The sequence below is a fragment of the Oculina patagonica genome, chromosome 3 (assembly GCF_052425735.1).
Source record: "Oculina patagonica isolate OP01 chromosome 3, crgOcupat, whole genome shotgun sequence".
In the NCBI taxonomy this organism is placed as follows: Eukaryota; Metazoa; Cnidaria; class Anthozoa; order Scleractinia; family Oculinidae; genus Oculina; species Oculina patagonica.
Window position 1 is genome coordinate 26414758 of NC_135760.1, and position 20439 is coordinate 26435196.

A 20439-nucleotide genomic window follows, 5' to 3' on the forward strand; every position below is an offset into this window, starting at 1 on the left:
GTACAGATGAAATACTAACTTACGAGATAAACATACACTAAAAATTAGAAGAAATTCACGTATATTACCTTGCATTTAAACTCTATTTAAAATTTTATCAATTGTTTAAATCGAGAAACAGTCGTAAATATGTTACATGTTTCCGAAGTGGCACCAATTTTTATACCCGTAGGCAGTGCAAATAATAAAAGCAAGGTCAAGTTGGCGTTTCAAACCACCCGTCCTTCCTTGATGAAATGAATTAAACGATTCTTTTAAGCTGGTACGTTCGTTTGTTTGTTCGATTTATCTAGCGAATGATCAATGCTAGCTGGTATCTATTGCAACTCATTTTTACACAGTCAGAATAGGTTTTCGACATTTTCTGTCCACAATTGAATCGGTTCCTCGCTTGTGTGATAGAGTAACATCTAGAGTAAAAACTAGTAACTAAAATGATTCTAGAGAATATTAATCGAAAAGCCTAAAATGTTCCACACAATTTTGATTCAATTTCGTTTGAGAAAACTTTTCTAAAAGTTCAACTCATTTGTCTGAGTTAATTACAATTACAACGTATTTATATTTTACATCGTTTTCAGTCGTTTTTATTTTAAATATTTCGAGATATCTAGCGCTATGTTCAATTTCCATTTATTGTAAACACATCTTAATGGCGAGTAACATAACTAAAATATAACTACCTATAAATTAAGTATTTTCTGATTTAACTTCCTTGCCTAGTTTATTTTGATTTTTTCTTCTTTGTTACGAGAAATATTTGCTTTATGGGTTGTTCGCACAATAAAGGATATACAAATAAACACTTATAAGTCAAGCGACCGATTTTTTACTGTTAACATATTATACAGTTAACGGTTAAATTTTTGCAATTTTTACGCCTAACGGTTAAATTTTTGGCCGTTTTACGGCTAACGGTTTACCCCATTGAGACCCTCGGAACAAAACTAAATTTTCAAATGCCAACTTGAACATATAACGAAATGAAAAAAAAAAAATGAATGGGGCCTAAGTACTAATTTAGTTCACACTGTGTCCTCAGTTGCTGTGATTGAATTGTTAGTTCTGCACCCTTGTGAAATGATCTGGCGCAAATGAAACTTCATACTGATGCCAACTGACTCCTGAGAAATTCCAATAAAAAAGCCACACTGACAAATGAGAACATTATACGGGGTGCAAGAAAGTTACTGCTTAATTCGTGTGTATTGGTAAACGGGTTTCTTTTTGTTTTGTTGTTTTGCTCTACAAGTTTTTGGCTTCTTGTACGGCGAAACATGATAATAACAAATATTGTTTTTCATTTCTCTTATTTTTGCAAATATGAAGATTATCAGAAATGGTAGATTTTTGAGTTTTAAATTGTGATAATTTTATTTTACTTTTTAAATTTTAAGTGCCCGATAATGCTGGTAATGCACTAGCATTTGTAATTAGACATTAAATAAAGGTTCTTACGTCACTTGTCAGTCTCCTTCTCAAAGGCTGGCGAATCAGACGGCTAAAGTCAAGGGAAACAAAGTTGTCAAGTTGAGAAAACTGTTTGCTTGTAAGAAGTTTTTTACATGAATACTTCCGCCATGTCAAAGAAGATCTTGTACAAATAACTGGAACAAATAGCTAGGATTTGTTGTAATGGCGAACTGGAGAAAGTTTAATCTTCTTTCTGCCTTCTGAGAGTAAAACAGGCTGCAGTTTCACATGAAATGACACCAGACTTGTCAAATGTATCCTCCTTGAAAACCGCGTTCAAAACAAAATCAAATTTTATTTCGACACGTATCACCTAGGAGCACATAAGTTCTCGTTTGAACGCGTATGTGTATTAAGAAGTGATTAATACCTTAAAAAAAAAATAAATCTAAAAATCTATAAAACACACAAAAAAAATCACATTTTGCTATACTGATATATATAACTAAGCAGCTCTCTCCATTTCTTACAATATTCAACAAACGTTGTTTACTATATACCTCAAAACAGGTTATCTTAACACACACACACACTCACACATCAGGGAACCTATTGAAGCTGTACCAGGTGTAACTGTAGGATCATAATTGTAATAACTATAGTGTCATTGTATCTGCATTTTCACTGTAGTTGGTAAGTTTCATTGTAGTTTGAAGATTTCATTACAATTAGTCGCGTACGGGGTGCGAATTGCGTAGCATAATTTACATATAGTCCTGTAGGGTAGCTCACGAAAAATTGTGTAGGTAGATAACGCAAACAACGGACTAGAGACAGCATTCATGACAGAACTACGCAGCTTACGTTTAATTTAACAGTTTCCTTTACTCAGTGCGTCTGACTTTTACCTGGGACCGTACACAAATGTAAGTGTATTTTAAGCAGTCTTTATTTCTGTCTTGATGTTACGTGCCTGATTTAACCTTACGTTTATCTGTTTTCACCGTTTGCACACTTACCAAAATTGGTTTTCTTTGGATTCGATCGTCGCTAGCTATGGTAACTGCAGTATCGTGTAGCTTGCTGCTTCCAGTTATCTGATAACTCACGCACGAATCATGGAGCAATAACAACCTACTTTTTTAAATTTGATCAAATATATTAATATTATTAACAACAAAAACAACAGATGATTTACTGAGAAAATTTAACTAACTAATTTACTCCAAGAGCCTCGACACATTTCGTTTTGACAAATCATCTTTGATCGATTGTTTATCAAACTGGCCACTAAAATACCCGGATAAGTTCAAAATGGCGAAAGAAATTTAAAGCTGTACTTAGATTCAAAATGTGGTTTTTAAAAAACAAAAAAATAATCTCTGATATTAAAGATGTTTGCTTTTCCTCTATAGTTGACATGCCCAACACAAATATGTCATTTCGTAAAACCTCCGGCTTTTAGAAATGTGCCAAAATTTTAATACATCAGTTACAAACATTCATTGTTATTTTTGACAACTACACGCACACAAAATATTAACAGGTTTTTGGCCCCTTTTTACCGGGAACCGGACACAGATAAGAACACATTGTTTAACCATGGTTTTTGTGAGTCTTTTCGTCAGTATCGTTTGCTAAATTTTGTTTCTTTTATTTTATCTGTGTATCAGATCAGTCAGACAGCTGTCAGATAAATAGGACAACAAAGGGGAAAACTGCACTTTGACACATCCGGGAACCTAGCTGTTTCACATGCTTTTCATGTAGGATCTTGTGTGCCAATGTCCCTTTTCTTGATACCTCAAGGTCACCGTTTTGGAACACAAGAGAGCCAAATGTTCTTCGATAATGACCAGTTTGCATTCATTCACAAACTCCGAATCGAAAACAAAATCTAGCAACTGGCTTTATCCCAAGATTCTAAACTAATCTTTCGACAATGCAATTAGTTTTGGAAAACCAATTTCCAGACAAAAAACTGATTTGCACACGTTAAATAAACATAAGAGAGTCGACACTAAAAGCTTATATATTGGAGATTTTCCCTTTAAGTTTTAAATGAACATTGAGACATTTTTGTTTCAATTAATCTGTCTAGCCTAGCTGGAAAGTATATATTTCCATCCGACTTAATCTTTTACAAATCCCTCCCTCCCCCGCTCACGATCCTAAAAACAACAAAGATTTTTTTTAACAAAACTTATGATTAGATAAGGCTGTGTGAGTGGTGAGAGCACTCGCCCTCGCACTAATGCGGCCCAGGTTCGAAACACGTACCCGGCGTCATATGTGGGTTGAGTTTGTTGTTGGGTCTCGACCTTCAACCTCGGAGGGTTTTCTCCTGGTTTTCCTGTTTTCTACCAACCAAAAAACCAATACTTCCAAATTCCAATTCGATCGGGAATACACGGCCCCACAAAATTATAGCTTTAAATACTACCACGTCTAAATAAAGGTAATTTATTTTTCCCTAGTATTCTTATGTGCTGAGTGTTATAGACTAGCCAAATTGAGATTGAAGTGCCAACTTCTAAGATATTATTTTACTCTGTCTTGATGCACATGATGTCAAATCTAAGAAAAGAACAGTGACAAAATACTGTCTCCATTACCATTTCTTTGACCGTCCATTACCATTTCTTTGACGTTGGTGCACGTAATGATGGCATTAAAACTTGCTTTTATAAGACGTCTGACTGGTTAACCTTTCTTCTCAGATCGCACTTGCCTTAGAATCGTTGACCACCCGACGGAAATGAAAATAACCCCTCACCACACGAAAAAAAAACTGTAAGTCCGTTCGATTTTCAATTATTGTTTTGGTTTGATACCTTACTTTGTATTTATGATCGGTGGGACGATAATGGCTCATTTGCATTTTAATTTCCTCGTGAATACTGCAAAGCACCCTTTATCTGCAGCTGTGGATACGATAATGAGATATTGATGACATTTTAACAGGACCTAATGGTATTCTGTTTAGCTTTGCGTAATAAGACCAGTGCGACAGAGGAAAGTAGCCAGAATTGTTTACTGAATGCGCTGGATATATTGATCAAGTATGAATACAAAAACCCGTATTGTCTTTGGATTGCTTTTTCCACAATACACTGAGATACAGTAAGGCCGGGAGTTGAAGGTACGCACTTTAACTATACATGCTATAAACGCTTTATTTATAAAGTATCGTTTTGAACTGTTTTATTAATAGCAAAGTGAACTGGGATACTAATATACAAGCAAAGCGCTTAAACAACCATGTTATATTGTCTAAATAACTCTTTTTAGATATAATTTGAACGTTCCAGTTGAATGTAAACGATCGTTAGTCCTGTAATTACAACAGTTTTAGTATTTATCTTGCTAACAATACTCAGTTTGGTTGCGGTATTAAGGCAATATAACGAAAGGCACATTCTAAAACGTTTAAATATATAACAAATTACGTATAAATTCGAAAATATACGCTAAGATACTCTTAAATACAATGAAAATACTAGACGGGTTTTGTAAAGAGAAGTTATAGATCACAAACTAAAAAGGCGTGAATAGAAAAACGTATGCAAAAACCAATGTTGCTATTTACCAGTCAGTATGTTCGATAAATACGTCAAAACTTTTAGAAGACCCAAGTTTTCTCGACGTCGTCTTTTTTCTACAGCTATGATATGAGTTCGTAAAAGTCAGTTACTTAAAAAGATTCATAAAATGCAAACTTTAACCATCCTCCATTTGTAAAAAATAAAAATTAATGCAAAACTCGTGATAGAGGTGTTAAAAACGTAAAATGTTTTAAATTTTAGATTGCATCATGCAATTCTAGGCGACAATCGACAAGTCTTAAAATACAACGTCGTACATTTTATAATCTACTTATTTTTATTTTTATTTTCTGTTAAGGTTTCGTATAACTATTAATACCCGTATTTTTGATCAAATACTATAAGCTCCTTTTCTGCTATTTTTAATATGAGTCGCCAGTTAATTATATCTTTCATTTTGCACTGAAAAAACATCTGTAGCATAGAATCGGGCAATTCATATGCATTATACAAGGCATTCAAGCTCGAATTAGAATCTTCACTTACAAGACTAACCCTTGCAAAGCAAACAAAAACATTCGTAACGCCATTAATATAAAAACCCTTTACTTGTTAAAATGCGATAATAGCTTTTTACCACTTTGATACATTTGCATATAACGAACATATTTACTTTTTGTATCTCTTCGTTAAAGAGCCCACCTGCATGCAGACAGTGCAAATGTAAACAGCAAATATATCTTCTAAACACCATGTCAAACTGTAACACACACACTGACACATACTCTTAACAGTTCGCTGTGAGCTAGTCAAGAATAGAAATAGTCACTGCAACGAAACAACGTTCTCTCCGGTTCTGATCGACTAGAAAATTTTATACGATTTTTTGGGCCAGCAGTTATAAAACACACTTCTTTTATCACCACTGGCTGTAGCAGAATATTAGTAACGGGTCACTCTTAAAAATTACTTAAACCTGAACATTGGAGGGACTGGAGGAAAAAAGATGAACTTAAGTGTTCATCTGCATCTTCAGTTTTCCACGTATTTGTCGGTTTTCTCGCTGGCTCTAAATTTGGTTTTTACTACCGACGGTATAAGCGGAAATGTCGTTATTACTAGCACATGTCATGACACAAACGGTCTTACCTTTTGAAATACTGAAAACGTACATGGGATTTTGCATATTTTAGCCGATAAAGGACTACTTTCTTCGGCTGTGTAGAGTAGAGTTGTCAGCTAGGTCCCGAAATTGAAATATTCCTTCTCAATCAAGGTCATTTTTCAACCTTTGCTCAATGCCGATCAGTAGTGATCATAATATCCTTGTTTTCGCATTTCCAGATAAATCAAGGGAAAACTTGCTAGTTTCCTAGAAAACTAGAAATGTTTATGAACAAATTGATATAAAAATTGTCGGTGTTTGATGCGAATGACATATTTGACAATAGAAAGCAAGGGACCGCGGATGAAAATGCTGCTAGTGTACGTAGGAGCTGGAGACAGCTCTAATCAGCCAAAAATAAAAATACAGAGACAAGATAAGCAAGGCTGACACTACGTAGAAATGAAAAAAACCTTAACGGGACAACGACATGATGCATTTTTGACTTTCAGTTTGGACTCTATCGTGTCGTTGTCCCGTTAAGGTTTTTTCATTTCTGCGTAGTGTCAGCCTTGCTTATTTTCTCGACATATTTGACAGCGGCTCGAAAATGCCTTTTTCTAATTTTTCAGACGTTGCGGCGGCCCAAAGCGGCAAAATATTTAATGGCTCCTAACGCAGCCAGAATATCATTTAGAATCAAACCAAATCTGTTTTAGTTCTAGCCTCGGTAAAGTCTTTCAGTTGCCAGAGTTTCAGGCCCGATTATTTTTTCGCGCGAATTTGAGTGGGTGTTTTTCAGAAAGACAGCCTCTTGAAAGCGGATGAAGCCGACAACAGAGATTTTCTTTAACCCTGCCTTATGCGCTTGCACGCTAAGGGACTGACATCTAAATTAAAAGAACCTCAAAACAAACCTTGCTCAAATAAAGAAAGATTACTTTTTTGGAAGTTATTAGCTTTAGCAATAAAACATTTTAATGACCCGTAAGATAAAATGCTGATAATTCTGGAGAGGTTGAAAGTAGAGGTGGACAAACGGTTCAGAGAAGAACAGGCTGGGTTCAGGAAAGATAGGTCATGCACAGATCAAATTGCTACCCTGAGGATCATCTTGGAACAGTCTTTAGAGTGGAACTCTCCTGTTTATGCGACCTTTGTGCACTATGAGAAGGCATTCGATAGCGTTGATAGGGAAGTGTTGTGGAAGCTGCTACGCCACTATGGCATATCCCAGAGAAATACATCACTCTTATACAGAAGACCTATGAGAAGTGCACCTGTAGAGTCATCCACAACAGAGTTCTTTCAGAACTGTTTGATATGCTCACTGGAGTGCGCCAGGGTTGCTTGCTGTCGCCCTTCTTGTTCCTGCTTGTCATCGACTGGATAATGCGGAGGACGACAGAAAAACATCAGGATGGCATACAGTGGCCCAGGGGGGGGGGGGGGGGGGTACTCCGGCTTGTAAATGACGGGGATGATCGAATGGAGGCAAAACTCAGGACCCAAAAAAATCCCTAAGTCTTCCGACATTACCCAAAAAAATCCCTGGACCAAAAATAACCCTGAAAAAAATCCCTTGTCAAATTACCCCTAAATTGCCAGAAGGGGCAAAAACGCTCGAGTTTGATTATTCATTATACTATAAATACGCCAAGGCACTTTAGTTTGTTCTTAATACCTAAAAAAAATCCCCTATTTGAATCAAGTCACCCAAAAAAATACTTGCCAAATTTTCCAACCCAAAAAAATCCCGGAATCGAAAATTTCAAACCCAAAAAAAATCCTTCGATGATCCCCGTCATTTACAAGCCGGAGTACCCCCCCTGGGTACAGTGGACACTCACGACCCGGTTAGAAGATCTTGACTTCGCCGACGACATTGCCCTTCTTTCACATAACCACAGGAGCATGCAATCCAAGCTAACAAGACTGGCAAAGATCTCAATGCAGACGGGCCTTAGGATCAGTAAATCCAAGACGAAGGTGATGAGGGTTAACACCAAGAATGCAGATAGGATAGAACTAGATGAGGGTGAAATCGACGAGGTGGAGGACTTCGCGTACCTTGGAAGTAACATCAGCAAGGACGGTGGATCTGATCAGGACATACGAGTGAGGATCGGAAAGGCAAGAACTGCATTCACCATCTTGACACCTGTTTGGAGATCAAAAGTGATTTCCAGAAAGACCAAACTACGGTTATTTAATACCAACGTAAAGTCAGTCCTCCTTTACGGCTCTGAAACGTGGAGAGAAACAAAAGAGAACTCCGCCAAACTGCAGACCTTTATCAACAAATGCCTGAGATCCATCATGGGCATCCACTGGCCAGAGGTCATAACAAATGAAGAGCTTTGGACAACAACTGAGCAGGAAAGGATCAACATCCAGATAAGAAGGCGAAAGTGGGGTTGGATTGGGCACACCCTCAGGAAAACAAACTGCAATGTCACCAAGCAGGCACTGAGATGGAACCCACAGGGGAAGAGGAGCCGAGGCCGTCCCAGAAACAGCTGGAGGAGGACGGTAGATGACGAGGCGAGCAAAGCAGGCTACACCTGGAGGCAGATCGAAAGGATAGCCCAAAACAGAACACGATGGCGAGCAGTGGTTTCCGTGGACCTATGCTCCATGGGGAGCGAAAGGGTTTAAGTCAAGATAAAATGGCAGATTTAAAAGAGCAATGTCACGATATTTTAAGTCATTTTTCTGATTACTTCCGAATTGAAGGAAACCTCAAAAGAACAGTTTTCTAACATAGAAAAACAACACAGGAGGACTAATAAAAACGCAAAAATAACCAATGATGGGTTATTGGAGGCAGCGTGGCAGAGTGGTTAGAGCGCCGGACTTGAAATCTGGAGGTCCCGGGTTCAAGTCCCGTTCTGACCACTATCTGGATTTGTTCTCGGTCGTCCCGAGTTCAAATCCTCGGTCATGCTTGTAAATAGCCAACTGGTCTGCCTCCAGCCAGTTGGGATTTTTAACCATGTTATGTTTATTTCATATACTATATTTGTTCAGTATTTGTTTCATATACACGGCCCCACAAGCTTCTAGCTTTAAACACAAACCGTGTATAAATAAAGTTGCTTTACCTTTTTTTTAAAGATTAAGATGGATTACGAGCAAGAAAAATCTTGCCAGTTTTTTTCAAGCTGCATTCTCCGTGACGCAGCTCCTTTGAGTCTAATAATATAATTTGCATACAAAAATGATCGCCTTTTCATTATTTGAGTTCTTAACAAAAAGCTAGTCAAAGTAATTTTTTACAGTGAAATAATAATGTAATGACTGTGATTATCTTATTGAAGAATAAGATAAACTTCAGTTAATCAACCCAGCTACTTTTCCTTTCAACTCCTAAACCAAATCCACAGTTTGGGTAATATTAGTTATGAATTTTTTTTTTATTTGGTGGTACAACAAGACAGTATTATTCTATTGATGATTATCTTTATTTTCTCTTCACCTGTCTATTTGTTTATGTATTATTACTGTAAAGAGAATTTAGTAGTCGATCGCTCTTCGCAATTTTCAGCTCGTCAGCGGCTCATGTCAGCAGATGACTGATAAAGGAAAATAAACAGATGTTTATGAAGACTTCTTGACATGTTTTTTTTTTATATTATTATGAGATTTTAACTGAATCCCTACTAATATCTATCCCGCTGGATCAAAACACGAAAACGCCCCCCAAGATACATGTAACAAATGCAAGCAATATATCGTGATATTTTTAATTGCTGTTATTTTACGTGTATTCTGAGCAATTTATAAAAATGTAAAACTACCATCTCAGAAAACGAAATTTGAGAATTAGGCTTGAATTTGATTGGATCATTATCTTGAAATAGGCAAACCTACAATCATTGACCGGCAAAACTTTAGCGCAATTGCTGTTTTTTTCTTAATTGAAACATAAAAAATAAAGTAATTCCCTTTCGATCTCCCCCTTTACAATGTAGTAACATGCAAAAAATAATGCCATCAATTGCTGCCTACTTTTGCTCACAGTCTGAAACGCACTGGGGGATGGGGGTGGGGGTGCCAATGAATTTTGTCAATGAGTGTAGGCCTGCTGAGATGTGGCATATAGAAACAGTTAGTTAATTATATCAGCTTTCAAATCATGACTGACTGACTTATTCCTTTAGGCTCCTGGTGGAGCAAAGGGCGTCAACAATGCTTCGCCACCGAACTCTATTTGCTGCCGCCTTCTCTGCTGCGTTCCAGCTGATGTTAGCTTTCTTTAACTCCTCCTCAGTTGATCTTCTCCAGGTCTTAGCAGGTCTTCCCACCTTTCTTTTCCCCTGCGGATTCCACTTTAAGGCCTGCTTGGTGGTGTCAGTGCCTGGTTTTCTTAGTGTGTGGCCGATCCAAGCCCATTTCCTTCTTTCAAATCATACCGATGTAAAAACGAGTTTAAAAATACAAACAAAAACTTTGGGTAGTCAGTATATGGCAGTGATCACAGCACAAAGTGCTGTACTCTTATCTATGGCTTGAATTCGCTTGTTTTTAATAACTGTTTACTCATAAATGCTGAACCAATCAAACAATGTTACTTATTATTCTCCTTAAAACACTGATTTGCATTTTACATGTAATGGCTGTGATTTTTGTCGTTAAGCCGGATCAGCAACGTAAATGTATCAAATGGAACTATATAGTTTATGTAGTTTATAACAGTTCGTCCTGTCCTTTTATAGATGTGAGCTGAGGTTTTTTTTCAAGTGCCCGCTGTCTAAGCTGAATTGTCAAGCAATGCAGATTGAAGAAGCTAAAATTGTGTACTTTTTGACGCTCATTTGCTGGGCCACAGGTAAGAGCTAGCAAAGAATACCGAGTGAGAAGCGAAATATACTTATTTCATTTGCATCCACTAGAACTAGTAAATGTAGAGACTGAAGGATGGAACATTGGCAACCTCAGCATTCGTCTTTTAAAATTTAAGTTGCGGCGTTTTATATTCCAGCTGGCCTTATCAAATTTAAGGGTTGTATATCGTGCTGGCCGGGAAACACGCAATCGACTTTCTGTCCTTTCGACACACAAGATTTGCTGTGTAGTTTGACACGAGTTTTACACATGCGAGTTTTTTTGCTTGTATAACCGAGAGAGGGTTTCGTCTAAGTGATTTATTAGTAGTAACTTTCCTTCGGTGACGCGAAAATTATATTTTGCGAAAATTCTTCTAACATAAATTAAAAGAGACGCCGTTCTCATAGGATCTACGTCACGGCGGGGCATCTTGTAACACTGGCCAATGTTTTCAAGTTGTCCTTCGAAATCCGTCTTAAAGGGATTGTGTCGTGACTGAGGTAAGACTTTTTATTAAGTTTTGCCAAACACTCGCTATGAAACTTAGTGGTAGCGAGGAAATTTCTTGTATGGATCTAAATGACAAGCTTCATTTCAAACAAGTCTATATATGTCTTCTGGGCGTTTTAAATAAAAGTTACAAACAAACGAGATTAACTTTGAAAACTGTTCAGCCTGACAGTTTTTCAAAAACCCTCGTTGCGATAATCTGATTAAATTTTCTTGAAGATTTGTCCATCCGTACTTTCTTTTGTTTTTTTATGTTTTATTAAAACGTTACTTTGACTGTTTTTTAAAACTTAAAAGTCGGTAGTTATTTAAGTAGTCACTCAGGCTGGTGGATATTTGCTTATGTCCAAATTTGGCTAAAATCCGTGAAACAGTTCTGAAGTTTCCTTTTAGTTGAAAATACTACCGACTTTGTACGTTAGAGAAAAGTTATGAGAAACCTAACTCAGGATATATTTCAGAACCAGAAGATGCCTGTAAATTTACAATAATTACAATACTACAGAACGAAAGTTTACTTTAGTTAAAGATTTGAAAAGAACACCTGCTATGGTCAGCAAATATAATAATGGGTCGATCGATTCATGAGCATAATAGATGTTGCATTTTAAAGAGACCTTATTCTTGCTTTGACCTTGCTATTATATTCCTCAAGTTAAACGTACCAAAAAGTTAAACTAGTCAGATTTTTAATTATAACTCAACCAATGAGAATATTACATTCTGGGAAGACCTTCCGCATGAAAAACTACCTTTTTTGTGAACAATACATTTTACTAGAAATCAATACATGTCTAGTATACGTAGCTATAATTTTATAGTACTAGACATCAATACTTAGCAGAAGACACTTGTATTTACCTAGAACAGTATATGGAACACGCAAACTGTTGCAAATTGATTAGGTTTGCTTTACAATAGACTTTTGGCTGAGTTCAAAGAAGTCTCCTGGTTTTTCTGCTGCGTTGTCGCTGATTAACGCTAAACATTTAATGCTTAAGAACAAGCTCCCCGTACCTCCAGCATAGTGTAACGAGTGCCGGCTGCTAAGCCTGTGGCTCAACCGAGTTATTTCCCCGCTCTGCAATTAACGTACAGCGAAGGTCACTGTTTGCTATTGGCCATTTAGCCACTCAACCCGCCAAGAGCCTAAGCTGCTGGTAGAGACATTTGCCGAGCGCTCAGGTGCAGGCAAATACGCGTTTAAATAGCCATCGTCACACGTTACTGAATGAAAGCGCTTGATGTCTTCTTTATCTGTCTTCCTCAGTGCTTCGCTCTTCAGAAGCCGCAGTGGAAACGAATGAGACGCGACTCTATAAAGAACTGTTTGAAAACTACAACAAGTACACCCATCCAGTTATCAACGAGTCTCAACCTGTTAAAGTCGTGTTTGATTACCAGCTCATTCGCATTATCGATGTGGTGAGTCATACATATTTATAACGTTGCAACCTGTTTACCATGTGCAGTTTGCAGAGAAGTTGAATTTTTAGCCGCGAATGATTTATGCCATGTTGCCCATGGTGAACTTATATTTAACGGAGAAATTAACAAAAAACCGTGTACGGAAAGATTTTTGTCATTCTTACCTGTTTTTCAGAAATTTAAGCAAAACACTTCTCTTTTCTTAGTGGCCGGGTCCACTAAACCTTTGCCTTAATACGTGATGGGGATCTATCGGTAACAATATCTGATAAATTAGTGTGTTCAGAAAGTGAATATTCGCAGTTTGTATATCAACGATAACACGGTTAACAAAATGAAAAAACGAATGAGATTTTCTAAAACAACTTTTTTTGTAGGAAATTTTAAAGTGTATGCCAGAGCGCAAGTTGTTCAACAGTGTATAATAATTCATATCGAGAAATTAAAACGTTACTCTGGTTTAAAAAGTGTTTAAAATGTTTTAAAAGTCCCAACGTTTCGGCTGAAACTTCAGCCTTCATCAGGGGAGAGTGAAAAGGATTGAATTGCATGTTTTGATATTTTTTACCACAGAGCGCAAAAGACCAGTTTATCAAAACATATGCCTGGGTCAACCAAGTAAGTTAACTATTCTCTGCTTTTATAGCTGTCAAAGTGAACAGATCTATTTTCTTTCTCCTAGAAAGGCTAGGCCTCTTTGAGAGTACATAAACCTCGCTGTCCCTCGCAGATAAACGATTGCTATTCAACGTGGTAGAAATACTAAGTGAATTTAAAGTAACGCTTATGCTGTTTTTGTTTAATAGTACTGGAATAACCCTCACCTTACGTGGGATCCTGATAAGTACAATGGCATCAAGGAAATTCACGTACAACCCTCAGACATTTGGGTTCCTGATATTCTGTTGTACGACAAGTAAGGCCCTATTTACGTACTTCTATCTTATATTTACCTTCTTTTCAAACAGGGCTTAAGACTAATGAAGATGAATTTTTTCAACAATGAATCGAATTTACCATCTTTATTATTTACAACACACTTGATGATTTCGACATCGCTGATCCTAGCAGTGTGCAGGACGCGTGTAACATATCAACCTAGTAAATGGCCCAGCTCACCACGAGTCTCTCATCGCTCAGTTGTTTAGAGCGCCCAACCAGTATCTGGGAGGCCATGGGCTCGATTCCCGTCGAGGACTCAGAATTTTTCTTTGTCCCATGCTCGTGTCGTTGTTGAAAAAATCATCTTCATTATTTATCAGCGAGCTTTAAAATTTACCATCTTATTTACAGGACTTAAGACTGCTAAATATTTTCCATATTTTTCCTTTTGGTTTTTCTGTTTGGTATTCTCGTCTTCTAGTCTTTTATAAAAGAGTAATGGGTGGAGTCTTACTAACATAGAGTGAACATAAACCTCCATTTTATTGCTTATTTGCTGTTCTTCTTCTTCTTCTTCTTCTTCTTCTTCTTCTTCTTCTTCTTCTTCTTCTTCTTCTTCTTCATCTTGTTATTATTATTATTATTATTATTATTATTATTTATTATTATTATTATTATTATTATTATTATTATATTATTATTATTTTTTAGATTTTTTTTATTAATATTATTATTATTATTGGGTGAGAGCAAGAGTCTCCTTTGCTCTAATGCGCTCGGCCTTACTGTGCCTTAGAGGATCAAGATCCATAAGAAGAACACAGGACATAAACAATGTAGACATTGCAATAGATAACGCAACCGCCCGCCTAACTTAGTTTTATCGAATTTTCATATATATATTTTTTTGTTGTTCTTATTTTTGATTTTTTTAGATTAATATTTCGCTATTATATATTATTAAGTACTCTGTAAATAGACAACCAAAAATAAGTCGTATTTGTTAAGTATGCACAAACTTAAGTAAGAATGTATTTTTAGCCATTGTAAATATTTCAGAAATAGAGAAATAAAATTATTATTTATTATTATTATTATTTTTATTATTATTATTATTATTAGTAGTAGTAGTAGTAGTAGTAGTAGTAGTAGTAGTAGTAGTAGTAGTAGTAGTAGTAGTAGTAGTAGTAGTAGTAGTAGTAGTAGTAGTAGTAGTAGTAGTAGTAGTAGTAGTAGTAGTAGTAGTACAACTAGTTGTACCTATCGGTAAGTGCCAACGAGCGAAATACTCATGTTTGTTCATAAGAACAGATATTGAATGGTTTTTGATAGAACTATATTTGAAATGTCCAAAATATGGTAAATTGTATTTTAGGTGATATGCGAAAAAAGTGCTATTTCTCTGGTGTTCATAAACGACACAGGCTTGATAGCCTGCGTAGCAGGCGCCGTAGTTTCCGGCGCGCGTATTCTAGCGATCGCGCACTCTTTTAAACACACTAAAAAACGTACACATATGTCTGCTACGCAGGCTTCGGGTTTGACAGATTGATAACTCTTGACAAATCTTTAAATTCTTTTCAACGTTAAAATGTCACAAAATGAAGGCAATAATTAACTATTAAATGAGGTTTAATCACTGTTTGTTAAATACAACACGCGATGGTTAAAATGTTTCCGTCCACAATATTGATAGTTGCATTTCAAGAACTTCTTATAAATCAAATCCCGAAATCAAAACTGCTAAGATGCTTTTTTAAAAATAATTTTCAGTAATCAGAGACAGTAATGCACGGGTCAGATTTCAGTCTCGCATGCGAAGTGCCATGTTCAGTTACGCAAAACTTGAAAAATTTGAACAGAAAACAAAACTTGAACGGTCAGGATTATTTGGAGACAAAATTTTTATTCAAGTTAACATTACATTTGCCGTTAGAAGCAAAAAACTTTTGACTTTCTTGTGTGTATGACATGCAGTAATTTTAGTGAGCGTCGCTTTGTATTGATGTTATTCCTACGCGGAGCGAAAATGCGTGCCAAATAAAATATAAACGGTATTTGATTTGGAATAAATCATCGGTCAAACAATTACTATAAACACAATCAACACTAAAAGGAAGCATTTACCCGACTTCAGCATTCTCATAAGTCAAGAAAACTCTATTTGAAGTCAACAGTCCGCTTTTGATTTTCATGTCTCTCTTCGATCGTAAATCAAAGGACTCCAAAGTCGAAAGATTATTTCATCGCTTTGAAGACCTTGATGTTCATTTTTTCGGCGGTCGAATATTCTGTAGGGTATTCTCTTTCGATTTATAATTCCCTAAAGGTGTATTTATCGGTAAAGGGATGACTGACCACATTGAAAATTTTAACAGCGAGCCGCGTGGACGCCATTTTGGTCATTTGCTCTCTAGCAAGGAGTGAGAGACTGGGAACCAGTTGGGAAGAACAATACAACCCAAATATGGGGTTTACTTACACCCAAATATGGTCAAAAAAAAAAGTCCCTTACGCAGAACTTAAGATTTTTTCTGCCTATACACTCATACGCACACGGCTCTATGATTCTGCCGCCTCGACAGCCTCGCCTCTTGGCTCGGCTGTCTCGTTGGCAATTATTATCATTACCATTATTATTATATAATAAAACAATTCTTTATTAAAAAGAACTCCTGTGATAATTATATATTGCGCAAAACTATTTACAATAAACGGTTCTATGATCAGGACAACTCGGATTAATAGTAATCCGCGGATTATAATAATAATAGATTATAATAGGATTATTATAATCCAGTAATAGATTATTATAATCCAGTAATATATTAAGACACGGCAAAAAAATGGAAGGATTAGATTATTATTAATATTATAATCCGGATTAATATTAATCTCTATTATAATCCCGATAAAATTCCGTGAATGTTCGGATAACAGATATGTCTATTTGGCTAACTGACAGATATGTATATGACAAACACACTGCAGACTTACAACACAGGTCTGACAGGACATAAGTCACTAATCACATCCGTCACATGACGATCACTTTTGCATATGCTAAAGCTAGATTAGACGATGTTGTTGACCCTAGCGCCTCTGGGTCAGCGAATCCGTGCCGTGGGCATGTTCTTTTACAATAAAGGAGACCTAACGACAGGGAATCGTTACCAGCTGCGAAGAAATAGCGACAATCCCAAACACACCAACTGTTTCAAGGTTCGGATTCGGCATATCACAATGGCAACTATGAACAAGAATTTCTCCCGTCTCTTGGCGCCTTTTGTTGATGAAAATATTATCTGTGAACTGACATGGTAAGCATATTGTATATGATGTCAAGTTCACGAAAAAACTATTTCAGCTGTTTCAAACAATAAAGTATGTTTACATCAAGCTTCGTATCTATTCCTAGCTTAGTGCTTGAAGATGCATAGTGGAGTAGGGGTGATTCCGGTCAACTTGCAAGGGCGCACAAAGTACGCGTGGGTCCAATCTTCGGAAGCTTTGGACTAGGATTGAGTTGTTGAGATTAATTATTAAGATTAATATTAATCCGATTAATATTAATCTTACATAAGATTAATATAAATCCCAATGGATTAAGGCACGGCTCAAACCTCAGTAATAGATTATAATAATGTATTACTGGATTATAATAATGTATTACTAGATTATAATAATCTATTACTGGATTATAATAATCATTAGGATTAATATTAATCCAAATAATATTAGTCCGAGTTGTCCTGTATGATACAGTTGTTAAAATGGAAAGCAAAATATGTTATATAGAAAATGAATTAAAGCTGAGATCTAGAAGCGTTTACAATTGGAATGAGCGATTTAAAATGCAAAGGAAACATAATGGTTACATTGTGCGTTTGATGTGATCCGGCGTACGCGTGTAGCAATCCAAAACAAGGCCCGTTTTTCTATTTCAAACTGCAAGAACTGACGCACCGTTTAGAAATTTCACTCTCGATCAACCTTTCTCTTCTGTACATAACATAAAGACATAACTCCCAAAGACATTTTTCTATTTATTTTCCATTTGTCTCATTTTTGGTTTGTTCAACTTTTTGACCAAGGAATGCACAATACTCAGAAGTTGGCCGGTGATATATTAAATTTGACGTTCTTAACATGATTCTAATATTGTGTTATATTTTTCACTCTTCTCAGTGTTGACGATGAAGACCGTTTTGCTGGTGGAAGATTTACGTACAGAACCAACGTTGCCATGAAATACGACGGGAACGTCACGTGGTTGAATCCCGCCATCTTCAAATGCATCTGCAAAGTGGATGTGACTTATTTTCCATTCGATGATCAAGAATGCTTCCTCAAGTTCGGCTCGTGGTCTTTTGATAGCTCAAAAGTGGATCTTTATGCGCACGGCGGCGATATGTTGAACAAGAACTACGTGAAGAATGGAGAATGGAAGTTGACGCTTCTAAAATCGCAACGAAACAAACTCAAATATCAGTGCTGCCCGCACGCGTTTGTTGACGTCACCGTGCAGATACAACTTCAGCGTGAATCACTGGATTTTGTTCTAAAACTCATTATTCCATGCTCGCTGATCTCTTCCATGATATTTTTAGGGTTTGTTCTTCCGCCAGAGTCAGGTGAACGCATTGGACTGAGTATCACAGTTCTTTTGGCCATGACAGTTTTTCAACAGCTCAGCTCCGAGCTCATGCCATCGTACGGTTTTCCTCTGCTTGGACAGTATTATTTCGCGTGTATGATCGAGATAGGAGCTTCCCTTGTTGTCACCACTCTCATACTAAACTTTTATCACCGTAACAGTCGACGGATGCCAAAAGTTTTAAGAGTTCTAATCTTGCAATGGCTCGCTCGTGTGGTCTTTCCTCACAGAAATGCCAAAGATTGGAATGTGGAATTATCAAATATCGAAGCCTCGAACGCGGCATACAAAAGAAATTCAAACCATGAAGGAGATCAGGGTTCTGAGAGCGAAAAGGCATCGCTGTCTTTCGCTGACTCGCTTTCTGCAAACAACGAATCGAAGATTTCGTCCACTTATTCCGATCCGTGGATCCCCTTACAAAACAAAAATGACTTTGGTTTACCAGCCAACGGTGTATTGCCCTACAAGAACAATAACAGTCACGACTGCCACATGCTAGCGGGAAACAGACCCAAGAATACTGGTCACAACAGAAAAACGAATTTCTCCAATCATAGAAACAAGATTCGACGAAAGACCTCAAGGAATGATATCTGTACTCGGCACCAGGGCCCCACCAAACAAGGCTCGTCTGTCGTTTCGTCATCAGTGACGCTCGATCTCTTTCAAAATTCTGGAGAAGAAAAGCTTTCCCCAGAGAAGATGAAGAATCAAAAGGAGTGGATTAAGGCTGCACGCGTCTTGGACAGACTGTTTCTGATCGTGTCAGTTTTGATTGGTGTTATCACTCTCTTAGCCTTGTTTTTGAAAGCTCCCAGGTTTCACTAAGCGCCGGACTGACCATATTCTACCCTTATTTACGCACAGCGGTCAAATGCACATACTCAGTCGACGTCACTACTCAGTCGACGTCACCATTGAAAGAGTTTGAAACGCATTTTTAATATATGCAAGACGTTTGTAATAAAGATTTTGCAAAAAATGAGCGAAACCAAAGAACAATTAAAACAAAAAGCTTGTACATAGATAACGATTATTAAATTCTATATATTCTATATCCATATTTGGAGTATAACGCTTTAGTTTGCAGAAAATACAAGTAAGACCCAGAATCCCTGACATTGAGCACGAAAGTAAGTTATCGTGCCATTTTTTTAAAGAAAGAAAATAATGGAAATCTGCTTTAGCTAAAGAAAATGCATTCAAAAGGTACGTATACGCCTGTAATATATCATTTTTAACACATCTCTTATCTTTCGATATACAAACAAATTTGTGCTACATTTGCAAGTTTATGAGTTAGCCGAATCAGATCCGAGCTCAAGTCAAGTCCTATATATATATGTAACATATCGTGTTACCCTTACGATTATTTACCAGATACACTTTACCAGGTAACTATACTCAATTCAGCGTTATTTAGACTAGCCGAAGTTCTTCTCTAGCTAACCAGAGTGTTATTTATGCAAACCGGAAGTGCTACCCACCATCAGCCATTTTCTGAAGAGGAGTTGTGTTATCCGCTGACCAATCAACAGTGTTTCGGGCTCGAATTTGACTCGGACGGATTTTACTTCTATGATATCCTACGAGTGCCATGCAATTTGCCATGCAAATATAACAACCACTCTTAACGTTAGTGTATTCTGTTTGTCGATCTGAAGCGCTAATTTTGCTAATAAGGAAATCATGCACATTCACGTGCAATGACAACACGGAGTGAAAAACATAAACTTCAATATTTATTCTTTATTTCGTCGAAGTGATTACAGAGTAAATAACTAGAGAATTATTTTAAAACTGTTCCCTTTCCTAGCCTACACTCTGTAACTTGTACAATTCCACGTTAGAAAACAACATGTACCATACTTGGGGCGTTTTAAAGAAAGGAAGAATTTTGAATGTAGTAAAAGTGATTGTAACTTATTAGGTATTATTATATATAATGAGCATTTTTTTGCTTTGTTTTAAAAGTTGTCTAATGCGGACTTCCAGTCTTTGTCATGACACTTGCTGTATTGTTAAGATGTTAGTTTGAAAAAAAGTATTAAAGAATATTTAAACTT

The 20439-nt window shown here is 36.8% G+C and overlaps 1 protein-coding gene across 1 annotated transcript; it reads left to right on the forward strand.

The window, feature by feature from the left end:
* Nucleotides 1-4465: 4465 nt before the first annotated feature.
* On the forward strand, nt 4466-19357 carry LOC144647259 (neuronal acetylcholine receptor subunit alpha-10-like). Its single transcript, XM_078507034.1, has 6 exons — nt 4466-4555; nt 10782-10894; nt 12674-12828; nt 13405-13449; nt 13638-13747; nt 17902-19357. The coding sequence occupies exons 2-6, from the start codon at nt 10837-10839 to the stop codon at nt 19199-19201; spliced, it is 1668 nt and encodes a 555-aa protein (XP_078363160.1). The 5' UTR covers nt 4466-4555; nt 10782-10836; the 3' UTR covers nt 19202-19357.
* Nucleotides 19358-20439: the final 1082 nt, after the last annotated feature.

Coding starts and splice junctions, on each gene's coding strand:
- LOC144647259 (XM_078507034.1), top strand. CDS start 10,837: ATGCAGATTGAAGAAGCTAAAATTGTGTACTTTTTGACGCTCATTTGC. Junction 10,895..12,673: donor GCTCATTTGCTGGGCCACAG/GTAAGAGCTAGC, acceptor TGTCTTCCTCAG/TGCTTCGCTCTTCAGAAGCC. Junction 13,748..17,901: donor GATATTCTGTTGTACGACAA/GTAAGGCCCTAT, acceptor CACTCTTCTCAG/TGTTGACGATGAAGACCGTT.